Below are 25,541 nucleotides of genomic sequence, written 5' to 3' on the forward strand. Positions count from 1 at the left end.
ATTCACGATACAGACACAAGTCTCCATGGCCGTATCCACATATCAGTCTTTTCTCTGTGTTATTAGTCCTCCACCTTTCAGCCCTCTTGCTGCTTATCTCCAGCTCCTGCAACATCCCTGTTGCAACCTCAGCTGCAAATGAACAGCTTCCCTGCCCCTACCAACAGCGGAACCTCATCCCTAAGGTACAGACTGGCACTGCAGCTCCCACCTTGTTACCAAAGGGCTGCCAATCACTCACCACTTCAGATAGTGTGGGCTTAAGTTAAACCCTTAGCCTTAAGATCAAGCACCTCTTCTCATAATGCACCTTTTAAGGAATTTAGAACTTGCTGAGGCACAGCCCTACTCATGCCAATATCACAGTGAGACAACCACAAGCAGACTCTAGCTCACAAAACAAGAGTGCATCTAGCGGGTCCAGGATGTTTGCTATTATCAGGCATATGTTACAAGTATTAGGGTGTCACATGAAGTATTTGACAATTCTGTCCCACTTCTACTTGAAAAGGAGAGGGGTCTTCAAATGTTGGCATAGTTTCAAGTCTGTTCCTCAGAGTGCTGTTAGATTTTGGTGGGAAAGTCACACAGACATGTATGTAACATGTAAGGGACTCGTGTAAAAGAAGTCAACACAACTACACAATGCAAGCAAAGTCATTTGGTAACTAGGCTGAGAAGACAGTTTTCTATCCACACCTTCCTATTACACCAACACCTGTTATTGATGTCATTATCTCAAAATAAATGCATTTAAGCATCAAGTTTGCTCATGCAGAGGATTCAAACAATGAGAATGTACAATAAACTTGCTTTTGCTGTCATGAATTTCAGCCAGATATGTTTTCAAATATCAAACTCCACTTACATACACAAGTTCTGACATAATCTGCTCTAACATTATTTAACTTATATATTAACATAACATTAATCTTAATATTTAACATTATTCAACACAAACTCCTGAAGAAAAGAAACAAGAATTGTCTGTTAATCTAACCACCTGCAGTGTTCAACACTCTATACTATGAAAATTCATACTACTACTTGCTAACTGTAGAAGACATTACCATCATTTTGGAAGAGGGATGAAAAAGCACAGAATACTTATCTCCCTAGGGGGATTCCAAGGCATAGGCAGATGATGGGTTCACTGGTTTCAGATAAGATTCCTCCCAGAGTGCTTTTACACCAAACTTGAAGAACACTGTCCCCTGCAACCCAGTACTCTGAACCAGCTATGCTCCTTTGTTTAGATGATGAATAATTGTTACCTAATGGCATAAAATTTTCAGTTTAAATCATGTTGCATATGAGCATTAAGAGCAGGGCAAACTTGACAAAAGGAACTGATAGAAATTAAGTGCCCTGAAAACTGCTGTGAAATGACCCAGTTTTATTACAAGTATCTCCAGAAAGGGCAGAGAAACATGTCCTCCATCATACGTAGCAATTGCTTGTGAATTCTGTTAAGGTCTTTGATACATTGTAAATTATAGCTATACATAGCTCCTTACAGTGTTAGTGTTTTACAGCCACACCCCATACTGTAACTTGATATTGATACCCTGGTGCTCCCTACCACCCCGGTTCAGGGCACATCTGGGGTTTCAGACCAGAAGAGCAGAGAGTGTCACAAGGACACTGCTCTTGAACGTGATTCACAAGAGGTCATGACACAGTGGTCAAAAAGAAGCATGTCTCAGTCAAAATTAAATTGCTGGCAAAATTCAGTAAGATGTATGTTAAAAGATACCATTAACAAACATCTTACAACAGCCTTCTAGAGTTTATAGAAAACTATGTTTAAATGATATAGTGAAATAAAAATAACTGTTAGTTGAAATATCGTTTAATTTCTGCCGAAATATGCATAAGGCAACCCTCTCCTTTTAACAAAGCTCTCAAACAGTTTTTTTATCATATTCTTAATAAAGACAGTGCTTAATTTTAATCCATTTATTACTACAGTGACATTATCTACACATACAGAAGAAAAAAAAATACAGTATTTTACCTCAATGTGGATTTAAAAAAGGACTGTGTTAAGTCATGTGAGATGCATTCAGTGTTCAGCAGTGTTATATATACCAAAAAAAATAACCTTTTCCAAACTGCCTGGAAACACCATATATTAAAACTGTATTCAGTGTAATCACACACAAATATCAACATCAAGGTATAAAAACCTAAGACTACCTTAGAAAGTTTGCTACAATGTTTGAATAAATGATTTATATTTGGGCGCATGTATTGACAATAAGGACAAAGTTTAAAAACTCTAAAAGAATTATACTCATGGCAGCAAATGCAAACTATGCTTAACATATAAGCAATTCTTACTGAGCTATAAATCACTAATGAAATGAATATAGCTAATTACAGTCAGAATGATGCCAGAAGGCTGAAGATCAGTTAATGTGCCATGTCTACTCTTGGATGCAAATGTGCAGCAGACATTCAAGAACAAGAACAAGCACTGAATGGCAAGTCAGGACAGGTTTTTTTTCTCGTAGGAAGAGTTATAAGTTCAGCTGAGAAATACTTAAAAAAAGTTAAAAATTCAACTCAACAGAACTTTGGACAGTAACTGAAGCAGAAGATATAATTTAATCAATTCCATGTATTTTGCTGCATTTTGACCTGCATTTTTCTTTAGTAAAATGTCTTAATTCTAGATACCTAAAACCATACCATGAGCTTACCTGGAAGGAGCAGGACTTTCTTCCTCTGGAAAATAATCAGCATTAAAAATGAACAATTAAAACTAAGGCAAGGAAACACTACTTGGAGTTTCTCATAGTAATACACCACCTTACGTAATGCTACATTGCACATATATGGTATAATATCATATTATAGATAAATATTACCTTTCTCATACACAAAAAACCCCCTTACTGTTTTTTAATAACTCATTCTCACAAAACATAGATTTCAGATATGAAAGGAATGAATAATCCTCCTCAACACAATATCCAGCAAGAAACATTGTCACCAGGAGGAAAATGAGAAACAAATTCAAATTTGGAAAATGATGATCGCTTAAATACAACAGAACACGCAGGGCTGATTAGGAAATACATTAAAATATGAAAGTTGCTGACAACAAAAACGAGAAGAAATGCAACATTTCAGTAATGAATTTTTTAAAAATTCAACAAAATCTATTACAGTATTTTGAATTACAGCCATAAAAATAAATCAGAAACACGACACAATTGCATACTACTAAAAGTCTGTGAGAGGCCTCTATGCACACGAAACACAAGCAAAATGAGATTGTTTTGTCTTTTTGAGGAAAAAAAAAGACAAGTTACTAAAACATTGCAGTAAAAAACCAAAGGTGTTATACTGGAGAAGTTGAATCGAGAACATTAATCTACCCTCTACTGACACAAATAAAAAGGGAGGTTTTCTTAAAGTTTGTCTAAAACAATGAAGATGAATAAAACTATACAATTATCTGAATTCTTTGAGAAAATACATTATTGGGCACTTGTGGATTGCTTAGAAATACACTGTGGAAAGAAAAGTTTATCTTACTTTATTAGACTCAAGGTTTTTCACCACTAAACTGATTTATTTTGCTTTGAAGATAGTCTTAAGTTTATAATTATTTGACCATTTATCATGTATCCGGAGATTCTCAAATAAAACTACCAAATACCCAAATATTCAATAAATACTAGTACACCCAATATGTAAGTCTAGAAAAAATCACATAATTCAAGCTGTTGCAAATAAATACCTAGGCTGTAACTTCTGTAACTTCATAAATATTTAAATAAAATTCTGCTAAGTATAGGTTAGCCTCCTAAATAAACAACTAAACTAACAAAACCATTGCCTGCCTAAAAGTCAGAAAAGTAGTTCAGAAAGACAAGTTTATTTTTGGGAAATTAGACTCCTACAGAGCTTGCTTTTAGGGCAAACTCAAAGCACATTATCCACTACTTCCCAAAGCTCTGTGCTAGCTATTCCTCTTTGGTTAGTTAATGAGTTATAGACTTAAAACTACTCAAAAAAAAAAAAAAATCCGAATACAAAAGCATCTCAGTGAGAAAATGTGCATATGCTCTCTGATTGCAAAGTTTAAAGAAATCAGTAAGCCCTCCTCGAATCCGTTCGGTTCTCATGAAACACGTGCTATCTCCCCTTGGCCAGAGTAACACCTCAGACAAGAGCCTTTCCTCAGCCTGCCAAAGGCTAAGGAAACATAGCTAAAAATTCAAATTCAGTTTTCCTTTTCAGCAACAAGTCTTTGAAGAGATCTATCTTGCTGGAAAACATAACTGGGCTGTCAAATGAAAGCATGGAAGTCACTGATTTACAGACAGGAGTTACTGTTCCTTACTACAGCAGATAGCATTCCAAAGCTGCATGGCATCCTATTCCAAAGCAAAGAGCACATATTCCTGGTCTTTCCTTTAAACATCCTTACTGACAAATATTCACAGGTGCACCTGAAATATTAAAACCAGGCTACATGTCACAGAGCTCCAGCCACATGGTGATTATTTGGTCTATTTGGTCCCTTCCTGTACAACTGGCTTTAAAGTGTTGTCAACCCTTATGATTTTGGACACTTTTTTTTTAGGAAAGTAACCAGTTATATCACCTGAACACTTCCATTGCTGTGATTCATGAAATCAAAAGTATTATTGTGTAGGCCAAACTCCAACTGAGAGATTGCTAGCAACACTTCCCGCCTCATGTCAGAGCTGTGTGACTCCCATTCTGCACTCGGCACTGCTGCGAGCCGCTGCCCTACACACACTTTACCTCATGCTGCACACAGGGGGCAAATGGCTAAATGCGACTTTTCAAAGATTGTGCCACATTGAATGTTACAGGTAAAAGATTCAATATTAACATAGAATGCCCATTTAGATAGTTTTGACCACCAAGTAGCAAAGCTCCTACAATTACAACATACTGGGACAGATTCACAGTTCACAAAGCTTAGCAAGCCCTAGGCATAGCCCTGGTATTTCTTTAATGTCTTTCTCTGATAAGATAAACAAAAAAAACATTGATAAAACATGTAATTGCCAACAGAAGGAAAACACTATTGTTACTTGACTGATACAACTGGAATTCTTCCTTTCGTGTTTACAACACTTCATTAAGAAATCTCAGAGCACTCTTACAGAATCTCCTCGTCTATCAGATGAGGTACTTTGGTAAACATTTTAAAACACCCTTCTCTTACACGTTTTCTTTAGCACAAGACAGATACGAAAAAGAGCATGAAGGGAGTGGTGGTGGGGAAAAAGGGGAAGACATTTTTACCACTTGCCATTCTACTGGTAAGGGACTCCTATATGTTTTTGTATAAATGCACCATCACGGGTGCCACACGAGTCACCCAACATTAACATCCATTGTGAACAGTCTCCTGAAAATCAACGATTTTTAAGACAGCTTTTTTTGTTTGTTCCAGATTTTTTTAGTGTTTCTGACTATATGCAAATACTTCAAGTGAAGTGTTCATAACAGTCTAATTGATTTAATTGCAGCAAGGTTTCTTTTTGAAGTTTTTTTCTTTGTTTGAAACAGAACAACAGCATGCTTTTATATTTATCTATTGCACAATTAATTGCTTTTTAATTATGTTTCCTACTAAAGTAATTCCACTACTAGACTGAATAGCTCCAGAGAACCCATTTTGGTCTGTTGGCTCAAGGACTCCCAGAACAAAATAATAATTAAAAAAACCCATCAAAACTCTAATTAAGCCATTACATAGAAATATACAGAAAAAGCCTTGAAGAGTTCATGAGTAAACAACACTTGTTTAAAAAACACCTCTGTAATAAAGTACAGTACAGTATACAGATGCCATACCATAGTATCTCCAGATGGAGCTGTTACAGACAATGATAATGCCTTTAAAATGCTTATTATGGGCTCTTTGTTTTTTTCAATTGTGGTTTAAAAGAATCTCCAGAGGCTATTTAAAGCACAAAAACTACTTTTAAGGTTCTACCAAAAAGATGATTTATAATCAGTAAAATAACAAGAATGAACGTTCCATCTGAACAAGCACCCATCAGAACCCTACTCTTACTCGCAGGTTAGCATGGTAACCTCCCACTGGTGTTCCCAGTTATTCCATCTGCTACAACACTGCAGGCTGATGAAGGCTGCAGTATTCCTCTCTTTGTACTTCAGTGAGAATGTTAACATTCTTACAATAGTTTTATATAAGCAACAGAATTATAATATTATCATTTAATAACAGATTTCTGTTATTAAATCAGCCTTCTAAATATATAAAAATATTTGATATTGTGAAAGTATCTTTCAATCATATTTCAATTTTCACAGTTTTAATAAGGAGTACCTAATTAGAACCATCACTTTAGAACTATGACATTCAGCTCGTTTCACGTAAATAGACAAACAGTTAAAAACATATTTACTAAGATTAAATAGAATCAAATCCCAAAAACATACAATCTGACAATGTTGTCGTGTGCTCTTTCAAAGAGTGCATAGGACATATTTCTGCAGCAGTCAATACAGTAATTATTTTGATGCAATCTCAGTCAAAGCTGTAAACATTCCCAATTGTAGTTTCTTGGAAACTTTTGGTTCCTTTCATGTTTTTATTAGCAAGTTGCACTGGGCATTCCCCTGACATTTCCCCCCCATCAGTTACAGACAGCATCATCCTCCACCTGCAGCCCCTCTGGCTGTTCAGAACTACTCATCAGCACTTCTTCAATACATTCAGGGCAGTCATCCTTCCCTTGCAATGCACAGTGACACTTCCACATGCCAGTGCTAGCAAGGCCCCCAGTGCAAGATCTCGAGAAGCAGGTTGATGAGGAAGTCTGCTATGCCTTAATGGGATTTCCTGCAGGTTTGGGATCATAACCATATAGGAAAGTAGCTGCTATTACAAGGATGGCTCCGAAGAAAAAGACACTGGATAGAATAGGGATGAAAAAAAAAAGTTTGTTTTAGTTGATGCAAATTTATTTATGTAATACAATCAAAAGAAAGGATATTCTTCCATGAGGAAAACAGGAAGATAAATTATATTTGTCCAATTTATAAAGAACAGAATAATTTGTACATTTTTATTTTTAGAGGGATGCAGAAAGTTGTTGAAATAAGTAACTACAAATTAATGTATCATTATATTAACATATTCTGAAAATTAAAACTATACTTTCATGGAACAACTGTCAAGAGCATCAGATCAATCCTTCTTTCCTTAATTTTTTACCTAAAGATGTGTGCAAAATGGAAGCAGGAGCTGAAGAAAAGCAGCTACTGTGGTTACCTACCGGTTTTTAACAAATTACATACATCATGTTGTTGGAGCTGTGTTTGCTCTGAAGTCCACAGCTTACGTCAAAACAAATTACTGCTGCCTAAGAACCAGTTTGCAAGTCAGTATAATCTAATTTTTGGCAGATACAGAAAGATTTGTCTCATGAAAACACAATAAGGGCATCTTTTCTATTGTAGCATTTTGGCCTTTCAAGTTGTTTTGCTAGTTACAAGTCTGATACAAAATAACCAAAGCCAGCAGACAATCCGTACACATTTTAGAAAAGAATCTTCTCATAGACATGACAACATCAACAATTTCATCTTCTGAACCAAGTACTAAAAAACTGTGGCATATGACACGATAATCCTTCAGAGGATACATTTAGCCTATTTTGGGACACGGCCCCTTGCAACCCATTCAAGCATTTAAGTACTTTACATCTATTACCCTAATCAAAAATGTTTGTTGATGTGACAGAAACAATTATACTGTTTCTGTTCAAATACATTGTTAGCATAAGCAAGGTACTAAAGATTAAGTTTGATTAACTCAAGTTAATCAATTTTTATTAAATTGGATGTCTTCAAGTTCTACATGCTGCTACTTGGCTCTATTTAATTTTCAACATGTTTGCAGAAGCTGTTAAGTTACTTATTAATTTTCCATTTGAGCACACAGAAATTCTTAAACCACTTTCGACATTTGTTTTAATGGGACAAATATAGTCTACTTATAATTTAAGCTCAATGTCTTCCACTTCTTAAGCCTAGATAGCTACTCCATTTCCTTTTTTGAATATTTAAGTAAAGCCCTGATAATACAGAATCACAGAATACACAGGAATAGAAGGGACCACAGTATTGCAAATATATACTTTTAGATAAAAAGATGTTTCTTTGTACCAGATACAAAAGTCGTAAATATTATTCAAAATATTTCTATGCTATGAGTACATATAACATGCAAGGAGTGTTGGTCAGTCACAAGCAAAATCCTACTCCTACATCTGGAAGTGGGATTATTAATTCTACATTCCATACAGGAACAGCACTGGCAAGACAAGCAGTGTTGTGAACCTACCCATGTACAAAACCTGTGGTACACAGAGCTCATCCCCAAAACATCAGGACACTGTACAGGGCCTAGAAGAATGGAGCAAGCACTCTTCTTTCCTTCTTGGCTGTTCTCACTACTGAATATGGTGTTGCCTTTAGAAATAGCTCCGCCTTTGGGCTCCTGGGTGCCCTTGGGCAACTCAGTGCTGCAGCGTCACTTCCGTGAGTGCCGTGAATGCAGTGACCTGTGCTGGAGCGTGCGGTGCGGTCGGTGAAGGGTAGCACAGAGGCGATGTCCCCTGCCCGTCCCTTGTCCCGGGGACACGGAGCGGCGCCCGCCCCTTGTGCCGGGGACACGGAGCGGCGCCCGTCCCTTGTCCCGGGGACACGGAGCGGCGCCCGTCCCTTGTGCCGGGGACACGGAGCGGCGGCAGGGGTGCAGTGCCCACCCGGGGCCGCAGGGGGCGCACCGGGCGGAACAGCGGCACCGGGCACCGGCAACAGCCCGCAGGGAGCGGGACCCTCGCCCGCCTGAAAAACTCACTGTTAGCTGCCGGATGAGGCTAAACCTCGATGTGCAAGTTGTACCTAAACATTCTGAAAGCGTGGCCTGGACGGGATTGGGTTTTTTATTTATTTTCGCAGTTATATCTGGTAAGCAGTAAGTTTTCAACTATTTTTTTTTAGTATACAGGGGAAGTAATTCTTACCTTGTAGGGACAAAATCTTGCAGCCAGAAGTAGGAGATCAGTGTTGACAGTATAATAGAGAGAGAAGTCGCAAATCCCTTTAAAATGTTGTCTGCATATTTTATAACTGCAGCAATCACCAGCCCTCCAAGTGCCTGGAAAAATAGTGAGGTTTGGATTCATAAACAGATAATTTGCCTGAGAGCATCTATTTTAACACCATGCACCTACTTTAGGAGAAGCTATTGTCTGTGTTGAAGAGCAATACATTTATTTTATATTATGGATATGCACTGTTGAAAATAAATATTGGATGAGTAGTTCTTTCCCCATCAAAGAAATTGTTGATTGTATCACCACCATTAAATGAGTGGAAATGCTTGTACTGTACATTTTTAGCCACAGGAGGAAGAGCATATAGAGAGATAATTTTAAACATCACAAAATAAATAATGCTTATTTAATAATGCACAATACTTAATCATATACCTGCTATATATTTTCCAGCTTTTCACTGAGAGGTTTATGCTAAAAATGATAGATCAGACTTTGGACTATAGAATTCTCAATACCTTCACTGACACCCATTAGTTTCCCCCGTTATTTATGGAAGAGTAAATCCCTGAGTACCTTCACAGAAACATGCAACACAAGGTATCTCACCTGTAGAACAACCACCACCCACGTAAGTTTATTGTATCCTTGAAAAAATCCATTCTTTGACAGTTGTTCTCCATCATAAATGTAAACACCCATCAGTCCAAATATGCTACCAAAAAATCCTGAAAGTACAAGATTGATTTAAAAGCTTCAGGTGAAAAACATGCAAATGGGTTCCTCGTCCTTAAAGGCTGCTCGTGTATTTCTGATTTTAAAATTGGACTGTCGCTTGCAAAACCATCACATCCAAATGCAATCAGTCCTGTTCTCTTTTAAAAGCTATTCTCCACACATACAATGAGTTTTGATTGTTTCCATGAAGATATCTTTATATACTTATCTTCTATTGTTTTCTACTGGAATGGAGTGATTTTTGTTTATGGCATATAGCAAAATTCACTTAAATGCAATTTCAGTTTTCCTGAAACTAGTCATGACTGAAGGCTGAAGTAACCCTATAACCTGGAGAGAAAACCAGGAAAACACTCCGTGGAGGAGAAGGTCCCTGGCACAGCAGGAGCAGCAATTAGCAGTTTGCCAATTCAGACAAGGATCTTGGAAGTGGGATTCTCCTGAGCCAGTCTCAAACACAATGAATGTTTACCAGTAGAGACTTAATGTCAAAAGCTGAAATTGGGATAAGACTGTGGAGCTTTTTTGGCGAGTAGTGTTCTTCTATCAAATGGGAAGGTTTTCTGAATCCTTCAAACATGGCATAATGTAAGCAGCTACTCTGTGACTGATGTCCTCTAGTCCCGAGCAGAAAAGGGGGAACACTTTTTTCTATTCCTTCTCTGTGAAAAGCTGATTTTCATCACATTTCTTAGCATCTGAAAAAGGCAGCATTATTTTGAACAAAATAACACCTTCTGTTTGATAAGAAATAATGCTTTTTGTAGGCAGAATTAAAAATGTAGATAATTCAGATTAAACAATTTACTTGTATTTTCCAATTGATCTGCTAAAATAAAGAAATAAAATCGACTATTCATACATCCTTATTATGATATTGGTATGCATTAAAAACTGAATTTTAAACAATTTCTTTTCCCATTATTTTCTATAGTTTTAATAATTCTCTATGGATATGAAAATGAAAACCTGGTTGGACATAAGGGTTTTTGGTTTGTGTTTTAAGAAAAGCTCTATTTCAAAGCTCTTGCTTATGAATGACTTGCTCCTGAATAATACAATGTCTGAAGTGGGCAACTACCTTGCACTTGCAGAAAGAACACGCCAACATATTTTTGAAAATGTGATTTCATGTTTTATGCATTTTGTAAAGCCTGTATTGCAAAAGCTGTATTTATTTTTGTATGTATTTAATATATATTGCTTAATGCATTTATGTATTTAAATAGTTTCTAAAATCTTCATGACATATGACAACATTATTTTTGAACAGAAAACAACCTCAATAATAAACACATTCTACTGAACTTCCTCGAGGCAGATCAAGCTCACTAAAAAAGTAAATACAAAACACAGGTGATCTGATTCTTACTATAATAAGACATTTATGTCTTCATATATCACTGTTCTAGCTATTCATAACCTCGAAGAGTGTGTTTAGACACAGTCTGCTCAGATCTCATTGTTTCACAAAGAAATTACTGGAACATTCAATATATGACCAGGCCAACTACCAAACTACGTGTACATCTGTGCACTGTAGAAAAATCTCAACAATGTTTTAAAAGAGATCATTGATTCTTCAACAGTTATGGATTCTTACTGGAAATTATTTCAGATATCTGCTGCCCATGAAAGCACTTTTAGCATGGAAACTGATAGTAATAATAATAATAATAATAATAATAATAATAATAATAATAATAATAATAATCAGCTTTCCTTGGTAATGGATTTTATATTGCAGCTCCACACAAAACACCACATCTTACCTTAAATCCTGGACCAAGCCCCAGCTAGCAACCCTTCTCTGCCCCCCAAAATTCCCTAACATAACACTTCCTGATGTATTTCCTACACTCTGTTCAGGAAAACTTAGTTTGAATACACACAAGCAGATAGTAAGGAGAGGTTTAGATTCCTTTCGCTATACTCAGTTTCAAAATATTATGGTAACGTAAAAATGTTATATTCAAAATTAAGTTCTGCATTTTTAACTGAAACCATTTATAATTAAAGCACAGTAGTAGGAAAAGAAAGGAAAAAAATACGGCTTATTGACCAACTATCTAATTACTAAAGAACCCACACCATCTCCTGTTCTTGCAGTACTGCACTACATTCTACCAGACTCAGTACACAGCTCTGATCCACTAAGTCATCTATGACTTAACTTCACACTGTGGATTTGATCACTAGTCTGTTCTAAGGTGCTGGAAGGTCAAATTCTGCTCAACACATCCATTCAAATATGTCATAAATAATTATTGCCTACAGGTGAAGACTAGAGGGATTCCATTAGAGAAACAACGGCAACAATAAGCTTTGTTCCTGTTGCACAAAAGGAACAAAAGGATATTGTTGATGTCACGTTTCCAACCCTCTAAACTGGACAAGAGTGCTTTGAAGTGAGGGAAAACTCACTCAGGAACACAGATCGATTATGTTACCTTTAATATCTAGGGTCTGGAAGATCCAAGACTGCTTTGGGAATAGAAGATTCTTACTGATTCTCTTACTGGTAAGTGCACAGTAGGTACACCTATTTAAATAGTTAAGATGAACTGGTCTTTTGCATATGCCTCTCCCCAGTGATTATGCACACAACTGAAAGAAACTGACCTTTGTATTGAAGTAACAGTAATTAATTACCTCAACTTTATTCACAAACAAAGCAGATTTTATAGCTTGGCACTTTTAATAGAAAAAACTGCCTACCCAGGCACAAGAGAAAAAATACATTAATTTTAAAACATCTCAAAACACTGACTTGGAAACATATTTTGTTTTAATATTCCTATATTCTCTAAAAAATAGTAAAAAAAAATTCAATTGACAGATTCTGTACAAATGGACAAATACTCTATTAACAAATCAAGAACTAGATTGAAATCAGAAAGCAAATGCTATAATTCCATCTAGCAGAGTTTAACTTCCAGTTTTAAAATAACATATAGGCAGCATACTAAAATGTTGATTTTTTTTTATTTATACATTCATTTTGCACAATTGTCATAATGCTTCAGAATGCAATATGTCTAAGAGATGACAAAAATTAAACTTACCAAGCTGAATGTTTCTGATCCACACAGACTGCTTAGTTTCCTTTAAAATTTTCTCAAAATAAACCCCAGCAAATCCACTAGAAAAGCACGCTATGAGAACTGCAATCAGGCCTACAAACTGTGATCCTGCTGAATGCTCCTTAGCAGGTGTTGCTTGAGAGTCTGAAGGCCACTGGATGTAAAAACAGTTACACAAAATTCACTGATGAAATCAAGTCATGAGCATCTGTAAAACGCAAACTTGTTTTCTACCAACAGTAACAATTACTAAATACAATCACATGCCTGTAAAGCTTTGTATTTTGGACCACAAATACTTTTAAAGGACTGCAAAGCTACAATTTTTCTTTCTACATATTTGTAAGAAGTAAAATTGTGCCTGAACTGGGACAATACTCATCAACTTAAACAGGTGCAGGATTTACATTTTATAAGCGAGAACTGTTTCTGAATCACAGTGTGACTTATCATGGTCATTATCTGCCACCAACTTGTGCCACCCAACAGTTGGCTACCTTACAAATATAAGCACAGTTAGAAAACTACTTACACCAGCTGCCTTTAAGATGGGATGAATTGTCTTTTTCATGTGTCCCTCTTTGGTGATTGTGCAGACTAGTTAAATCTGGCAATATGTCTAATGCTAACTGAATAAAATGCAATGCCATAGACAAAAACTTTCTGAGGAGTCTGTTAAATACTATCAGAGTGTTTTGTTCTCATTTTTCATTATTGAATTTAATCACCATATCTTTTCCCAAATCCTTAAGTTTTAAAATAAAAATTTCTAGGATATACTAAAATCTGCTAAAAATTCTTAGAATAGTCTCTTATCCCATGATCCTGCCCTCTAAAAACTACAAACTCTGGTACTTGCACTATTTATAAGTAAGGCCAATTTTGCTTTTTTAAATAGTCCAAAGTAAATGCGCCATGCTGAAACGATATGACAAAGTGAACACAGCCTGTACTGGCAAGGAAGATCTGTGAATTCCTAATGTCTGAAGAAATGTGCTAATAAACAGTGCTATCATTATTACTTGCAGGTTGCTCCAGAGGCCCTTTCACATTCTACAGTAGAGCACTGGGTTGCAAAAGAGGTGTTATCTTCTGCTTTTGAACCATTTCTGGTGTCCTCCAGACCTGGCCAGTTGTGATTGGTAGCTCCTGACTATACTCTGGTGCTCGTGTACAGCTGGTAGAATCAGAAAGCTGAATAATCAGTATAGAAATCCGTGTTTCTTGAATAAACATTAAAACCCCACAAACCATCTGCTAATATTTACCTGCACAAATGCCACTCCTGTCATCAATATTACCAGTGACAGCCACTGGTATACACCCAGTTTCTTGCTCAACATGGACACAGAAAACAATGCTGTGGTGAGAATTTTCAGTTGATACGTAACCTAGAAGAACCAGAAACAGTTACTACTACTACCCCATAATTCATGGGGGTTTTTTGAAACTTACAGAGAGTTCCAAATATGCAATACCTGGTATGTGGCTGCATCTAGGTTTGACAATGCTACATATAGCAAGTTGTTCTGAAGAGTGTAAATTCCTGAAGGAATAGCAAGTTTAAGAGTTTCCATGGGTTTGTTAAGGATTTCATCATGTAGCACTCTGTTCAGAGTCCGTAAATTGCATTCTACCCAAAGAAACAGTAAAAGAAATAGATATTCACTAAAAGGAAAGGGTGGGGAAAAAAAGAGAAACAGCAATATTCTGTTCTTAAACTGTTGCCCCTTTTTATAGCTATCACTACGCCAAGACCTGAAAATACTATGTTTGACTTTAACAGGCTTTGTATACGTAAGGAAAAATGGCTGCAAGTATCTTCCTACAGCCTGAAGTATCAGAATGAAAACAATTATTCAAAATAATTTGAGATAAACTTATTGAAACCATATCAATAACTTAAGATAATACATCAAAGAGTACCACCTAAAAAGTGCATATGTAGAATCCTACAGTCATCAATATTTATGCATAGACAGTGACATTTTTAAGCTGTTGAAAATCAAATAGAAACCAGATAAATTCAGTTTAAAATGTACAGAATAAGAACTGGCATAAATGTGAATATAGTTTTCTTTTTTTTTTTAGTTTAGAACTATGATTCTTCCTGTAACAATGAAATTGCTCCTTCCGTTCTGCATCTGCTGTTTATCACAGGTTTCTATTATCATTCATGCTTTGGACACACTTAAAGCTTTTAGTTTTTAGCTACTTCTACATATGGATTTCTTAAAATGCCTGAGCAAACACAAAATTTGAGATGTTAGCATAAAATTTATTCTTGCACTCCTCAGTATCCACATTCTCTTAAGTAAATATACAGCCTAATTATTGTCTTTCCAAGACTATTTCTTACACAAGGAGAAGGGAAATGCTTTGTTGTATGCCTGTACTCACATGGCTGCTTTGCAGTTGCCACTACAATACAGCATATTGATTAGGAAAATTACTTGGTGCAAAATTTGACACATACTGCTGTCTTTGTAGACTAATAGAACACAGGCCAAAATCTTCAGAAGTTCAGCAATAACTACTGCAGTAGAGGATAAGTAACGAGGTCCTTCTTCTTTCAGTGTCCGAGAATAGCGCATGGTCAACACTAAACTTGTGGTCTGAAAAACCAGGATGCCCAAGGAAAGGTACTTTAAATTAGCAGACATTTCTTGACTTTTTTCTTTCTGAAACAGAAAAACAGAAACGAACCCAAAGGTAATATTGCAGATATTGGGAATCACAGATTGCTTTATGTAGGTGAAGGCTCACAAGGTATTTTCAAGCTGAAGGTGTTTTCTGCCGTAGTACAGCACAATGCCCAGTACTCCTGCTACAAGGAGCTGTTCCCATACTGAAGAGTTTTCCCCACTCTTCCACCCCTCGCAAGTTTGTCAGGTTGCAGTCTCTGCCTTGCCAGGTGGCACCATCCCAGCAAAAGAGGGTGAGGGTTGGGCTGCTTTAAATAAGAATGAGAGGCATGCCTGGCAATGAAGGGAGAGTTGTGGGAAAGCAGAGTTGGAGAGGAAGACATGGTATGGAGTGGCTGCAGGGGAAGCTGCTGCTTATCCTGCTGATTATCCTGCTCAGAAAAAAATTCATTGACTATAGATGACTAGGTGACTGCAACTGCTTACTCAGACTGAACTGACTATCACAAACCTTATGTTAGTAAAGCTGTACCATCCTCATCTCTACTAGGAACTTCCACCAAGTTGATGCAGTTTTCTTTGCAATTTGTCATCAATTTAAAGGATTAACTTATCACAGAAGACTAATAGAGACAGTAATTTTCATTTTGCAAGCAAAATATATGACAAGGAAATTTGAAAAAAGCTTGCTGCTACTCAGAATATCACATAATTTTTGCTATCCTTCATATAAAGAACTTCTATACACACAAATTAATGCTTGCTATAAAAGATTACCTTCTGCTCCCTTCACTGCCCACTTATTCAGAAAAAGAGCCACTTTTTATAATGCTGCAGTTAAATCAAATCAATAACTAAGAGTTTACAACTATGTTTACAAGCAAAAGAAAAACAGTAACAAGCCAAGACAATGCATATAGTTCTCAATTTCAGAAGTCTAGACACTCACTGGGTGCATAAGGCAGAGCTGTCCCTGTGTTTTACACCTGCAGGCACACAACTTCTGACTCATTAACAATCCAGCTCTGTTCACACTGCTCAAGGATGTGCTGGTACCTCTAAATATTCGTAGATTGAACTGAAGCTGTTTCTTGCTGACTGCATTTCTCTAGCTCAAGATGCATTTCATTGCTGTTTTTGTAGACATTTAGAGAGCTGCACTCTTCAAGTATTTCTGACTTGCCTTTATCTTGTCTCTAAGCATTTATAGTTTTTCCCCAGTCAAGTATTCAAAGTCAAATTATTACCTATATGACACTGACACTTAAAAGACATTGAAGTAACCTGCAAATAGGTGGGAATTACCAACAGCCACAAAGATATGAAGTACACACTTGTATCCTACACAATAAAACTGTTTATCTCAAAAATCATGCCATTGTAAAAATATTTGTAAAAGCATACTGGCAAATAAGGAAGAAAAGGATGCCAGGATGCAGAAACTGAGGAAGAAACACACACGGTTCCATTAAGGAATCTTAATCGGAGATACTTTTGTATGAACTACAATCTCATGTAACTTCTGAAGAAACAAATACTAAAGATGCAACTGCACTGAGCAATATGAACCAGACAGAAATACAAAGTATGAAGGAGAAGAAAGCTGCAGACAATACTGATGACTTGATGTTTTTTACTGGTTCTGGTGGAACAATCCATTACACGAGGATGTTAATTAATTAATTAATTAATGTGGAATTATGCATCCCCAACAACAAAACTGAGATGATCAGTTCATGATCAGATGATCATGAACTTTGAAGGATAAATTTGCTACATCTGAGAACAAGGAAGAGAAAAAGAACAGTTCCTGCAAAGGGACGAAGAAGGGACATGCATGTTCAGAGACAATGCTTTCTGGAGAAATGCCAGCAACACAAAGAAGACAGAGGGACAAAAAGGTAAAGGAAAAAAAAAAAAAAGACACTGAGAGAAGTACAAGAATTGAATTTCACTAAAAGGCTTGTCTATGATACTGGAGAAAAGTGTGAGCCTGCTTGAACAAGCAATTTCTTTCACCTTTTCCATCTACCTAATTTTTTAGAATTGAGACCTGAAAAACTGGAAATAAAGAGCACTATATAGTTAAGATGAAAAACACTGAATTTCATGAAAGCACACATACAGATAAATAAGTTTTTAAACTTTTTGGTTTTCAGTTTTCAAAATGCTTCTGAACAAAATATAGATAATGGGAACACACATACCCCTCCTGACTCAGACCCAAACTTTTGCATTCTGTCAGCCTGTGAAGCGACAAAGTTCACATTAATTTTTTTGCTAAAATACAAGCACCTATTTATGAAGCAGCTTAAAATGTAATTTTAAAAGTAAATCACTAGTGTGCTGTTCATGAACAAGTACCAAAGCGATCAGCATGAAAATAAACCAAAAAGCACAACACTTTGATAAGCCCATCAGGAAAGCCATAAAGAACACAAACCATGTAATTATCTTGAACTTCTGTCTTGTCTTCCTCAGTAGTCATGAAAAAAAAGGGAACTCTCCTCTGACAATGTATCTCAAGAAGGCAGCAGTAGCAGGAAATATTTTCTTACTGTAGTTACTAATGCAGTTTTGAAGTTTCAAAAGTTCACACAAAATGGAATCTAAGTATCCAGCGTGATGGCTGAAATAAGGGTGTTAACAAAGTTGTCCTGTCACTGGTCAACAAGACAGGCTTGTAGACAGCAAGTGCATGAAGTTTTATGCTGGACTTACAAACTGGCTCACAGAGCAGGAACTAGAGTCCTGAAACGTACATATGCCAACAATATAAACACTCTCTCTTAAGCACACAGAACATTTAATCAGCTCTCCTGGTCCCTTCTCCTTCTTTGAAAGTGCTGCTTATCAGCCCACGGGCCTCTGTGCAAACTGGGGATGGACAACCCAGAAAAGGAGCAAAGTACTGAACTTCAAACAGTTGGGCTGTCTTCAACTGCAGTTTCACAGCAGCTTTAGATTTACAGGTGACTACCAGAGGTGTAAGCACTCGTGGCCATGAGCTCCTGCTACCCTCACAGCAACAGCCTGTGCAGTCACAGAACAAATGAACTGTTGTCTTCAGTAACAGCCCACCCTTGGACTGTCTTAAACCAATAAAGACACTGATGTTCCCAGTGCATTTCCTGTACAGAGTTACAATATAGATTTCTTACTGGGCTTTGGATGCACTACTTGGTACTCCGAAGGATGCATCTGTTTGAAAATTCAGATTTAGGTTTGCTAATTCAAAGACTGGAAGGTGAGTGGTCAAATGAACTCTGTCTTTTGAACTGTATCTTACAGTGGGGTGCACTAAGGACTTGCACTTCCCTGACTATAATACTAAATAACCATCTCAGGGACTGGGCTCATTACTCTTTTCTTCTGTTAGTTTATGTTAAAAAAAAGAAGTCAGCTGCTTCTGCATCATTTCTTCAGTAAGCAATGGACACACCCTGCAGCCACATAGAAGGCAGCCCTATACAGGAGCCAACACGCAGGAAGCCAAGATGGGATTTGCAGCCATGTAAAATTTGAATTCAGTACACACAGGTAGGTGAAATACAGGTGGAGTCTATGTGAAGAGCTGTTCTCCTTGAAAGTAAAAAGGAGAAGGACCCTGAAAAAGTTTCCAGAACACAAACCAAAGCAAAGCACTCTAAACAGGAAGCAATACTTTCAGCTCAAAGTGCTGTGCAAAGTCTGAAAAATAATTCTTCAAAGGAAGCAGATTTTTTAAAGTGGAAAATCACATATTTCCATCTCATAATATTAATTCAAAAATGAATACCTTTCTGACTTGCAGATTTTCGTCTCCCTTTGTAATACCTCCAACCCAGGCTAAAATTTAATATTTTGCATTTTATTTTGTCCCTACACTTTCCCTCCTAAAATGCTGGTAAATGCTAATGTTTGCAGAGGAAATTAGGCCATAATCTATTTGACTTAATGAACAGCACACCAAAACTCATTGATATTAATCAGGGTTTACTACAGAGCAATAAGTTTACAGGACTTTTCTTAACCTTAAGATTTTGTCTTTTAAAGATCTGATGGTATAAACTTCTGAGTTTTTTCAGCTGCTAAGTATCTACCGTTACAAACTTCTGTGCAAAATTAAGGAACAGTTTATGAACTGATGCTATTCTTGAGTTTGTAGAAGGACTCAAAATCTGACAGAAATACGGGAGTATCAGAGAAAACTTGCAAAGAAAAACCCCAAGCACTTGACACTATCTGAAGTAAATGACAGACCAAAAAAAGAAAAACTAACAATAAATTCCAGCAAGTCTCGTAACAAAAATGCAGGTTAAATTCACCAAGAGATTTGACAAAAATAACCTCTACTGGCAACTATTTCTTTACTCCTCCATATTCTGTCACAAGTAGACTTTAATTTAAAAAAGAAAAAAAGTAACAACTATCATGCTCCAAATCTTCACAATGATGTCATTATATGAATTAAATTCCTTCCAGCCTAGCTGTGAAATGTTTCCACTGCTGACAGTCTTTTAGAGTAAAAAAGCCAAGTTACAGGAGTTATTTTTCTTAGCTCTTATTCCATTTTATGACTATTCAGTTTAACATTGCTTAACCAAATAAAAGGCATTTGTGTATTAGTCAAAATGCAAAGCCCAACACAGAAGTAGACAACCAGCCTCTCAAAACTGCCAAAGGCAAAGTTAAAATTTCTGTGCCACTACACCAAATTCTCCATATGGGATCCGCTGGAAAATAAACAGACTGAGTCTGCCTTGTGGAAAGTAAAGTACACTGTGTCATCCCAGTGTTACAGGTATAGACTTCCTGGGCATTTGCTTGGAAATCAGGATAACAGATTACAGAAACAGGATGGTGCTCTCAGATTTCTCCAATGAAAGATGAACCTAGTCTTGATGCTACACCTATACAAATATAATAAGCTGTCAACAAAGGAAAAAGCACAATTGGAAGGTGAAGTAAGAGCTAACTCACAGAACTTGAAGAACCTATTTTTACAAGGCTTCCTTCAATGCTTTTCATACTTTCTACATGCATTGCCCTCTTCCCTGTGCCGGGTAACACACAAGCAACATGTGATTTTTTTCAACACAACTACATTCCTCAGAGGAAAGTTCTATTCCATAAATACTCTTTCTTTTTGGAGTGAATATAGATTTGTACTTACCAGAAGTAGTATCTAACACAACAAATATTTTAAGTATAGAAATAAATGGAAGGAAGGAACCTCATAATGTTCAACAAGGCCAAGTGCAAGGGCCTGAATGTGGGCTGGGGTAATTCAGGAACAGGCTGCCCAGAGAACTGGAGAAAGTCTGTCACTGTACGTGTTCAAGGCCAGGTTGGACGGGTTTCGAGCAATCTGGTCTAGTGGAAGGTGTCCCTGACCACGGCAGGGGGTTGGAAACAGATGATCTTTAAGGTCCCTTCCAACCCAAACCATTCTATGATTTTATGACAAATATCCCACATGGTGCAGAGGACGCACAGACCTCTCGAAATCTAGTTAAGTGCTGCTGAACTGGGGCCTGAAGTAGATTTTACATACATACAAATAATTTAACTGCCATATTTGGACTGCTATAATTTGACAATACATTTCTTTCTCCTCTCACCACCACAAGATGTAATCTGTCATGTCACTGTAATTTTAATAAGGCACATCCTAAATATTTCTAATAATCTTAAACCTTGCATTTCTCACTTTAAAATGTCACTATGTTTTCCATTTTCCTCATACTGTAAACAGCTCTGTAAACAGGTTTCTTTTTTGTTCCCTCCCTTAAGCTATCTACAGTTGTCAGATGTTCCTCCCCAAATAACATGGCACTTTTCAACTAAATCACTGCAAATCACTTCATCATTTTAAAACTTACCTTGTTCTTTCTTTTGGTTTCCAGTTTCTTACCCATTTTTCTTGCTGGAGACATTATAAAGTGCACTAAGTACACTATGAAAAAAACCAAAACTGTGTTTCTCTTAAAGTTTGTACACTTCTTCAGAAGTGTGGTTAAAAGCAAATCCTCTAACAAAGCTTTTTCCTTACTCTTCTAGCAGAAACTGAGAAACAAAGATTTTTTTCACATGAAGGTTTCCTTCAGGCAGTATTTCCAATTTCTTGATTTACATTAAAAAAATCTTAACTGGTAAAATGAATTAAAAATATAACTGCATTCAAGTAGTATTTTAAAGACAAAGATATCAAGTAGAACGCAAAAGATCACTGGTGGACCTTGCTCCTGCAACGTCATCTTGCTCCCTAGGCATAGCTATATCTCATGTACTGGTTTTGGCTGGGGTAGAGTTCATTTTCTTCACAGCAGCTGATAGGGAGCTGTGTTTGGGATTTGTGCTGAAAAGTGTCAATAGCACAGGGATGTTTTCATTATTGCTGAGCAGGACTTACTCTTTTCTGCCTCCCACCCCACCAGTGAGGAGGCTGGGAATGCACAAGAAGCTGGGAGGAGCACAGCCAGGACAGCTGACCTCAAGAGACCACAGGGATATCCCAGACCATATGGAGTCATGCTCAGTACATAAAGCTGGGAGAAGAAGAAGGAAGGAGGGGAAGTTCAGAGTGATGCTGTTTGTCTTCCCCTGTCCCCTGTTCCACGTGATGGAGCCCTGCTTTCCTGGAGATGGCTGAATACCTGCCTGCCCATGGAATGCGGTAAAAGAATTCTTTGGCTTGCTTTGCTTTCATATGCAGCTTTTGCTTTACTAAACTGTCTATGTCTCAACTCACAAGTTTTCCACTTTTACCCTTCTGATTGTCTCTCCCATCCCACCAGGGGGGAGTGAGCAAGTGGCTGTGTGGTGCTTAGTTGCCAGCTGGGGTTAAGCCACAACTCTTGGCCATTTTAAAATCATGCAGATGGTTTTTAAAACTGGCAAGTGCACTTAAGTACAGAGCAGTTACACATTAAATGGTAACCATTAAAGATCAACCAATGATTGCTCCAAAACCTTGGCTTCTGCCAAAGATAGTGGAGGCTGTATCAGTGATTCACCAGCCATATATCACTCAACCAGGAAATTCCACCACTGCCAAGTCTAACAAAGGGAATGCAATTACATATTAACTATTAACTAAAGTCTAATTTCAGAGAATGTTATAAATTGCTTGGGACTCAGGTAAAGTTTTCTTACATGTTGACAGAAAACTGAGCAGAAAGGGAACGTGGATGAGTATTTTCATGAGCTCCCAAAGGTTTTCTGTTTGTTTCTTTCTTTCATTTGTTGGAAAAAAGTACCATTCTAATCTATGTATCAGGCAGGAAGAGTAAAGCATTGTGAATCTTAAAGTGTGAAATTTGTGGCTAAATGTTCTTTAAGCCCACCATCTTTATCCTTTACACCAAACCTAAGAATCCAGACGTCATATTTTTTGACTGATGAAAATTTGGTTTGATGAATATTATACAAATCACACACTGAGTATAAATATTCAGTATTCAGGAAATGCAGGCCCTCATTGAGCTAAATGTTAACAGCAGCATTTCTTATAAGAGGAAGACTTCAACTCTGCCCAGCAGTGCAATAGTTTTATGTTGACATAACAGTCATTAAGCCAAACTCTGCCTGCCAGCACAGAAATTTGATACAAGCTGCCTGAACAGCCTCTCATTTTCACACAGTACATACACTGTATTCATTGTATAGATCACAGTATAGATAGATCCCAGGAGCCACATTCAGACTCTGGGAGCAAGGAGCCATTCAGTTCTCAGTTTTAATTCAAATAACCACCCCTCCTCAAGCACACAGGAGTGCAAGGCCATGAACCAAAGGACTGCTGGAATGCAGCTCCTGCAGATGTATCAAGCCAATGAAGGAGCTTGATTTAAGGTGCTGAAAGACCGAACATTGAGTCCAGCTGGGGTTCAGCTACAGCTTACACTTAAGCTATTTATGAATTACAAACCAAGTCTGGGTGCTTAAGGCAACACAGTGTGCCAAACACCTCAGTCAAGGTGGCCTACTTGGAGTAGAGTAACACAAAGTAGATCCTATAGTGAAAATCAACCTGTAGGCGCTAGTAATTACAAATAAAATTAGACAGCTGTACAGCACTGAAGGGGTATAAATATAAGACAAGGTTCAGAAATCCAGTGGCAAAATCCTGAACTCTTAGTTGTCTGACATCATGCCAGATCCTAAGAAGTACACATGTTAAGAATCTCTCCTCCCCTCTAGAGACACCCTCCATTGATGTGATCCAGCTGTGCAGCCTCCTGAGTTCCAGCAAAAGCACAGAGCCTGCACAAGCAGCATGAATATGGTATGAACTGAAGTAACCACTGAAGAATAAGCCCAGCTAGCAAGCAATTCAAAAACAATATGGGAGGAATAACTGTATCTAGCAAGCCTATCCCAATGTGTTGTCCTTCCTTAACAGTGCCAACTCCAGAACTGTTTTGAGGGGATGTGTGACTTGAATTCCACAGGTACCTGGCTCAGATGATCTCTGCCTTTTTCTTGTTACTGCAAACAATAGCGTAACCAGAATAAGGAATTAGGCTGTGTAGGCAGCCTGTAGGATTGTTAAAGGCAGAGTTACTCCTAACAATACATTGCTCTAAAGAAAGCAAATTTATACTTACTAGAACCAGTCTTTCCCCAAACCAGTATTTTTGCTACACATATTACTTCTACCAACCAGAACATCATACATCCCAAACCAATGGATCTTTATCTCCCAGAACTGTGAATTTCAATCACAAGTTCTTCTCACAATGCCTAACAACGTGCAAGGGAATCATGAACTACAGTATCCAGAGGGAGAAGTTATTGTAAATCACGTTCTCCACAACCATCACCTCCCTCAAACTCACCCTGCAGCCTTTAGCTCAACTCAGTGTGCACACTGTTAAGTCAAGTGTAATGCCTATGGAGAGAGGCAATCCCACAGATTTCAGGAAAAGCAGTCCATCACCTAATGTTAATTCTAAGACCCACTCTGTCATTCTGCGCATACATTCTCTGAAAAGCAAAGGTTGTCTTAGATCCCAATCCTCCTGTGTAGAGGCCACCGTGAAAAATAACACTTCCCAGTGTGGTGCTCACTCAGTTTTAGAAAGGTTTGTTGCATATGTTCTTTATGTTCCACATAACACACCCTTCTGTTGTGTCAGTCTTCTCCACCCAGTCATTCCTTTAAAATATTTTATCTGAATCCAAGTCTTCCTCAGTCTGGTTTAAAACATAGTTTATAGGATTCAATAAAATTAAACAACTTGGTATGCTTTCTGATAACTTTTACCTTTCAGTTTATTCCATAATACGCATTATTACATTTTTAATCTCTATATTCTCTGAGTTTCTGCTTAATCCGTAACTACTGTACTGCTAGAGGGTTTCTCATTTCAAAAACTTAGTATAAAATTGTGATACCATGCAAATACTTGTAAAATGAGCATTTCCGTGAACTTTACATGAGCTCCTCATCACGCATAGTGAGCATCTTCTCAGCAGAGCACCAGCAAGGGAATCACAACCTCAGCAGCACTGACACAGCTCTGGCCAGATCCGTGCCCCTTCCCAACTTCACACGCAGCCGCTTCCCCACAGCAACTTTAACTTCACCTTCTCCTGCCTCTTCCCTAAACCGCTCCATTTCCAGACATTTCTCCCGGTGATTCTTCAATCCCACCCTTTCCCCTCCCCAGCCAGCTCCCACAGACCTGCTTCCCGCCCCACCCACCAGCCCCAAGCGTCTCCCCCCGCCGCAGGCCTCCCTCAGGCTCCCCCCTCGCGCGCAGCCCCGCACCGCTCCCCGCGGGGCGGCCCCGGCCGGGCTCTGCTCCCACCTGCGCGCCCGCCCGGCGGCCCCGCTCGCCCCTCACCGCCGGCCCAGCTCGGCTCGCTCCGGCTCCCGGTGCTTCCGGGAGCCGCGGTCCCGTCCCGCAAAGGCTCCGGCTGCAGCCGAGCCCCGCCCGCTCCGTTCCCAGGGCCGCGGCTGCAGCGAGAGCCGGCAGCGGCCGGGCGGGCCCCGGGCC

The 25,541-nt window shown here is 38.0% G+C and overlaps 1 protein-coding gene across 4 annotated transcripts; it reads right to left on the bottom strand.

The window, feature by feature from the left end:
* Positions 1-1,526: 1,526 nt before the first annotated feature.
* SLC35A3 (solute carrier family 35 member A3) lies at positions 1,527-25,510 on the bottom strand. 4 transcript variants are annotated; one of them, XM_069022595.1, is made up of 8 exons: positions 21,420-21,760; positions 15,387-15,591; positions 14,389-14,543; positions 14,179-14,301; positions 12,893-13,064; positions 9,699-9,817; positions 9,057-9,190; positions 1,527-6,936 (listed from the first exon to the last, which is right to left on the bottom strand). In XM_069022595.1, exons 1-8 carry the CDS (start codon positions 21,471-21,473, stop codon positions 6,846-6,848), a joined length of 1,053 nt encoding a protein of 350 aa, XP_068878696.1. In that variant the 5' UTR covers positions 21,474-21,760; the 3' UTR covers positions 1,527-6,845. The 4 variants fall into 4 exon arrangements, with proteins under 4 accessions (XP_068878696.1, XP_068878698.1, XP_068878697.1 ...); XM_069022597.1 differs by lacking the exons at positions 1,527-6,936; positions 21,420-21,760 and adding exons at positions 7,099-8,596; positions 25,389-25,510; XM_069022596.1 differs by lacking the exons at positions 1,527-6,936; positions 21,420-21,760 and adding exons at positions 7,100-8,596; positions 25,353-25,510.
* Between the last annotated feature and the right edge of the window lie 31 nt (positions 25,511-25,541).

Source organism: Aphelocoma coerulescens, chromosome 8 (genome assembly GCF_041296385.1).
Source record: "Aphelocoma coerulescens isolate FSJ_1873_10779 chromosome 8, UR_Acoe_1.0, whole genome shotgun sequence".
Lineage (NCBI taxonomy): Eukaryota > Metazoa > Chordata > Aves > Passeriformes > Corvidae > Aphelocoma > Aphelocoma coerulescens.

Bases quoted from the DNA above. Each gene is read 5' to 3' on its own strand.
- SLC35A3 (XM_069022594.1), bottom strand. From the start codon at position 21,473: ATGTCTCCAGCAAGAAAAATGGGTAAGAAACTGGAAACCAAAAGAAAG. The intron at 14,544-15,386 runs GTATGTGTCAAA...TTCTTTGGGTAG, and splicing joins ATTAGTCTACAAAGACAGCA to AATGCAATTTACGGACTCTG. The intron at 14,302-14,388 runs GTATTGCATATT...TGGTTCTTCTAG, and splicing joins TAGATGCAGCCACATACCAG to GTTACGTATCAACTGAAAAT.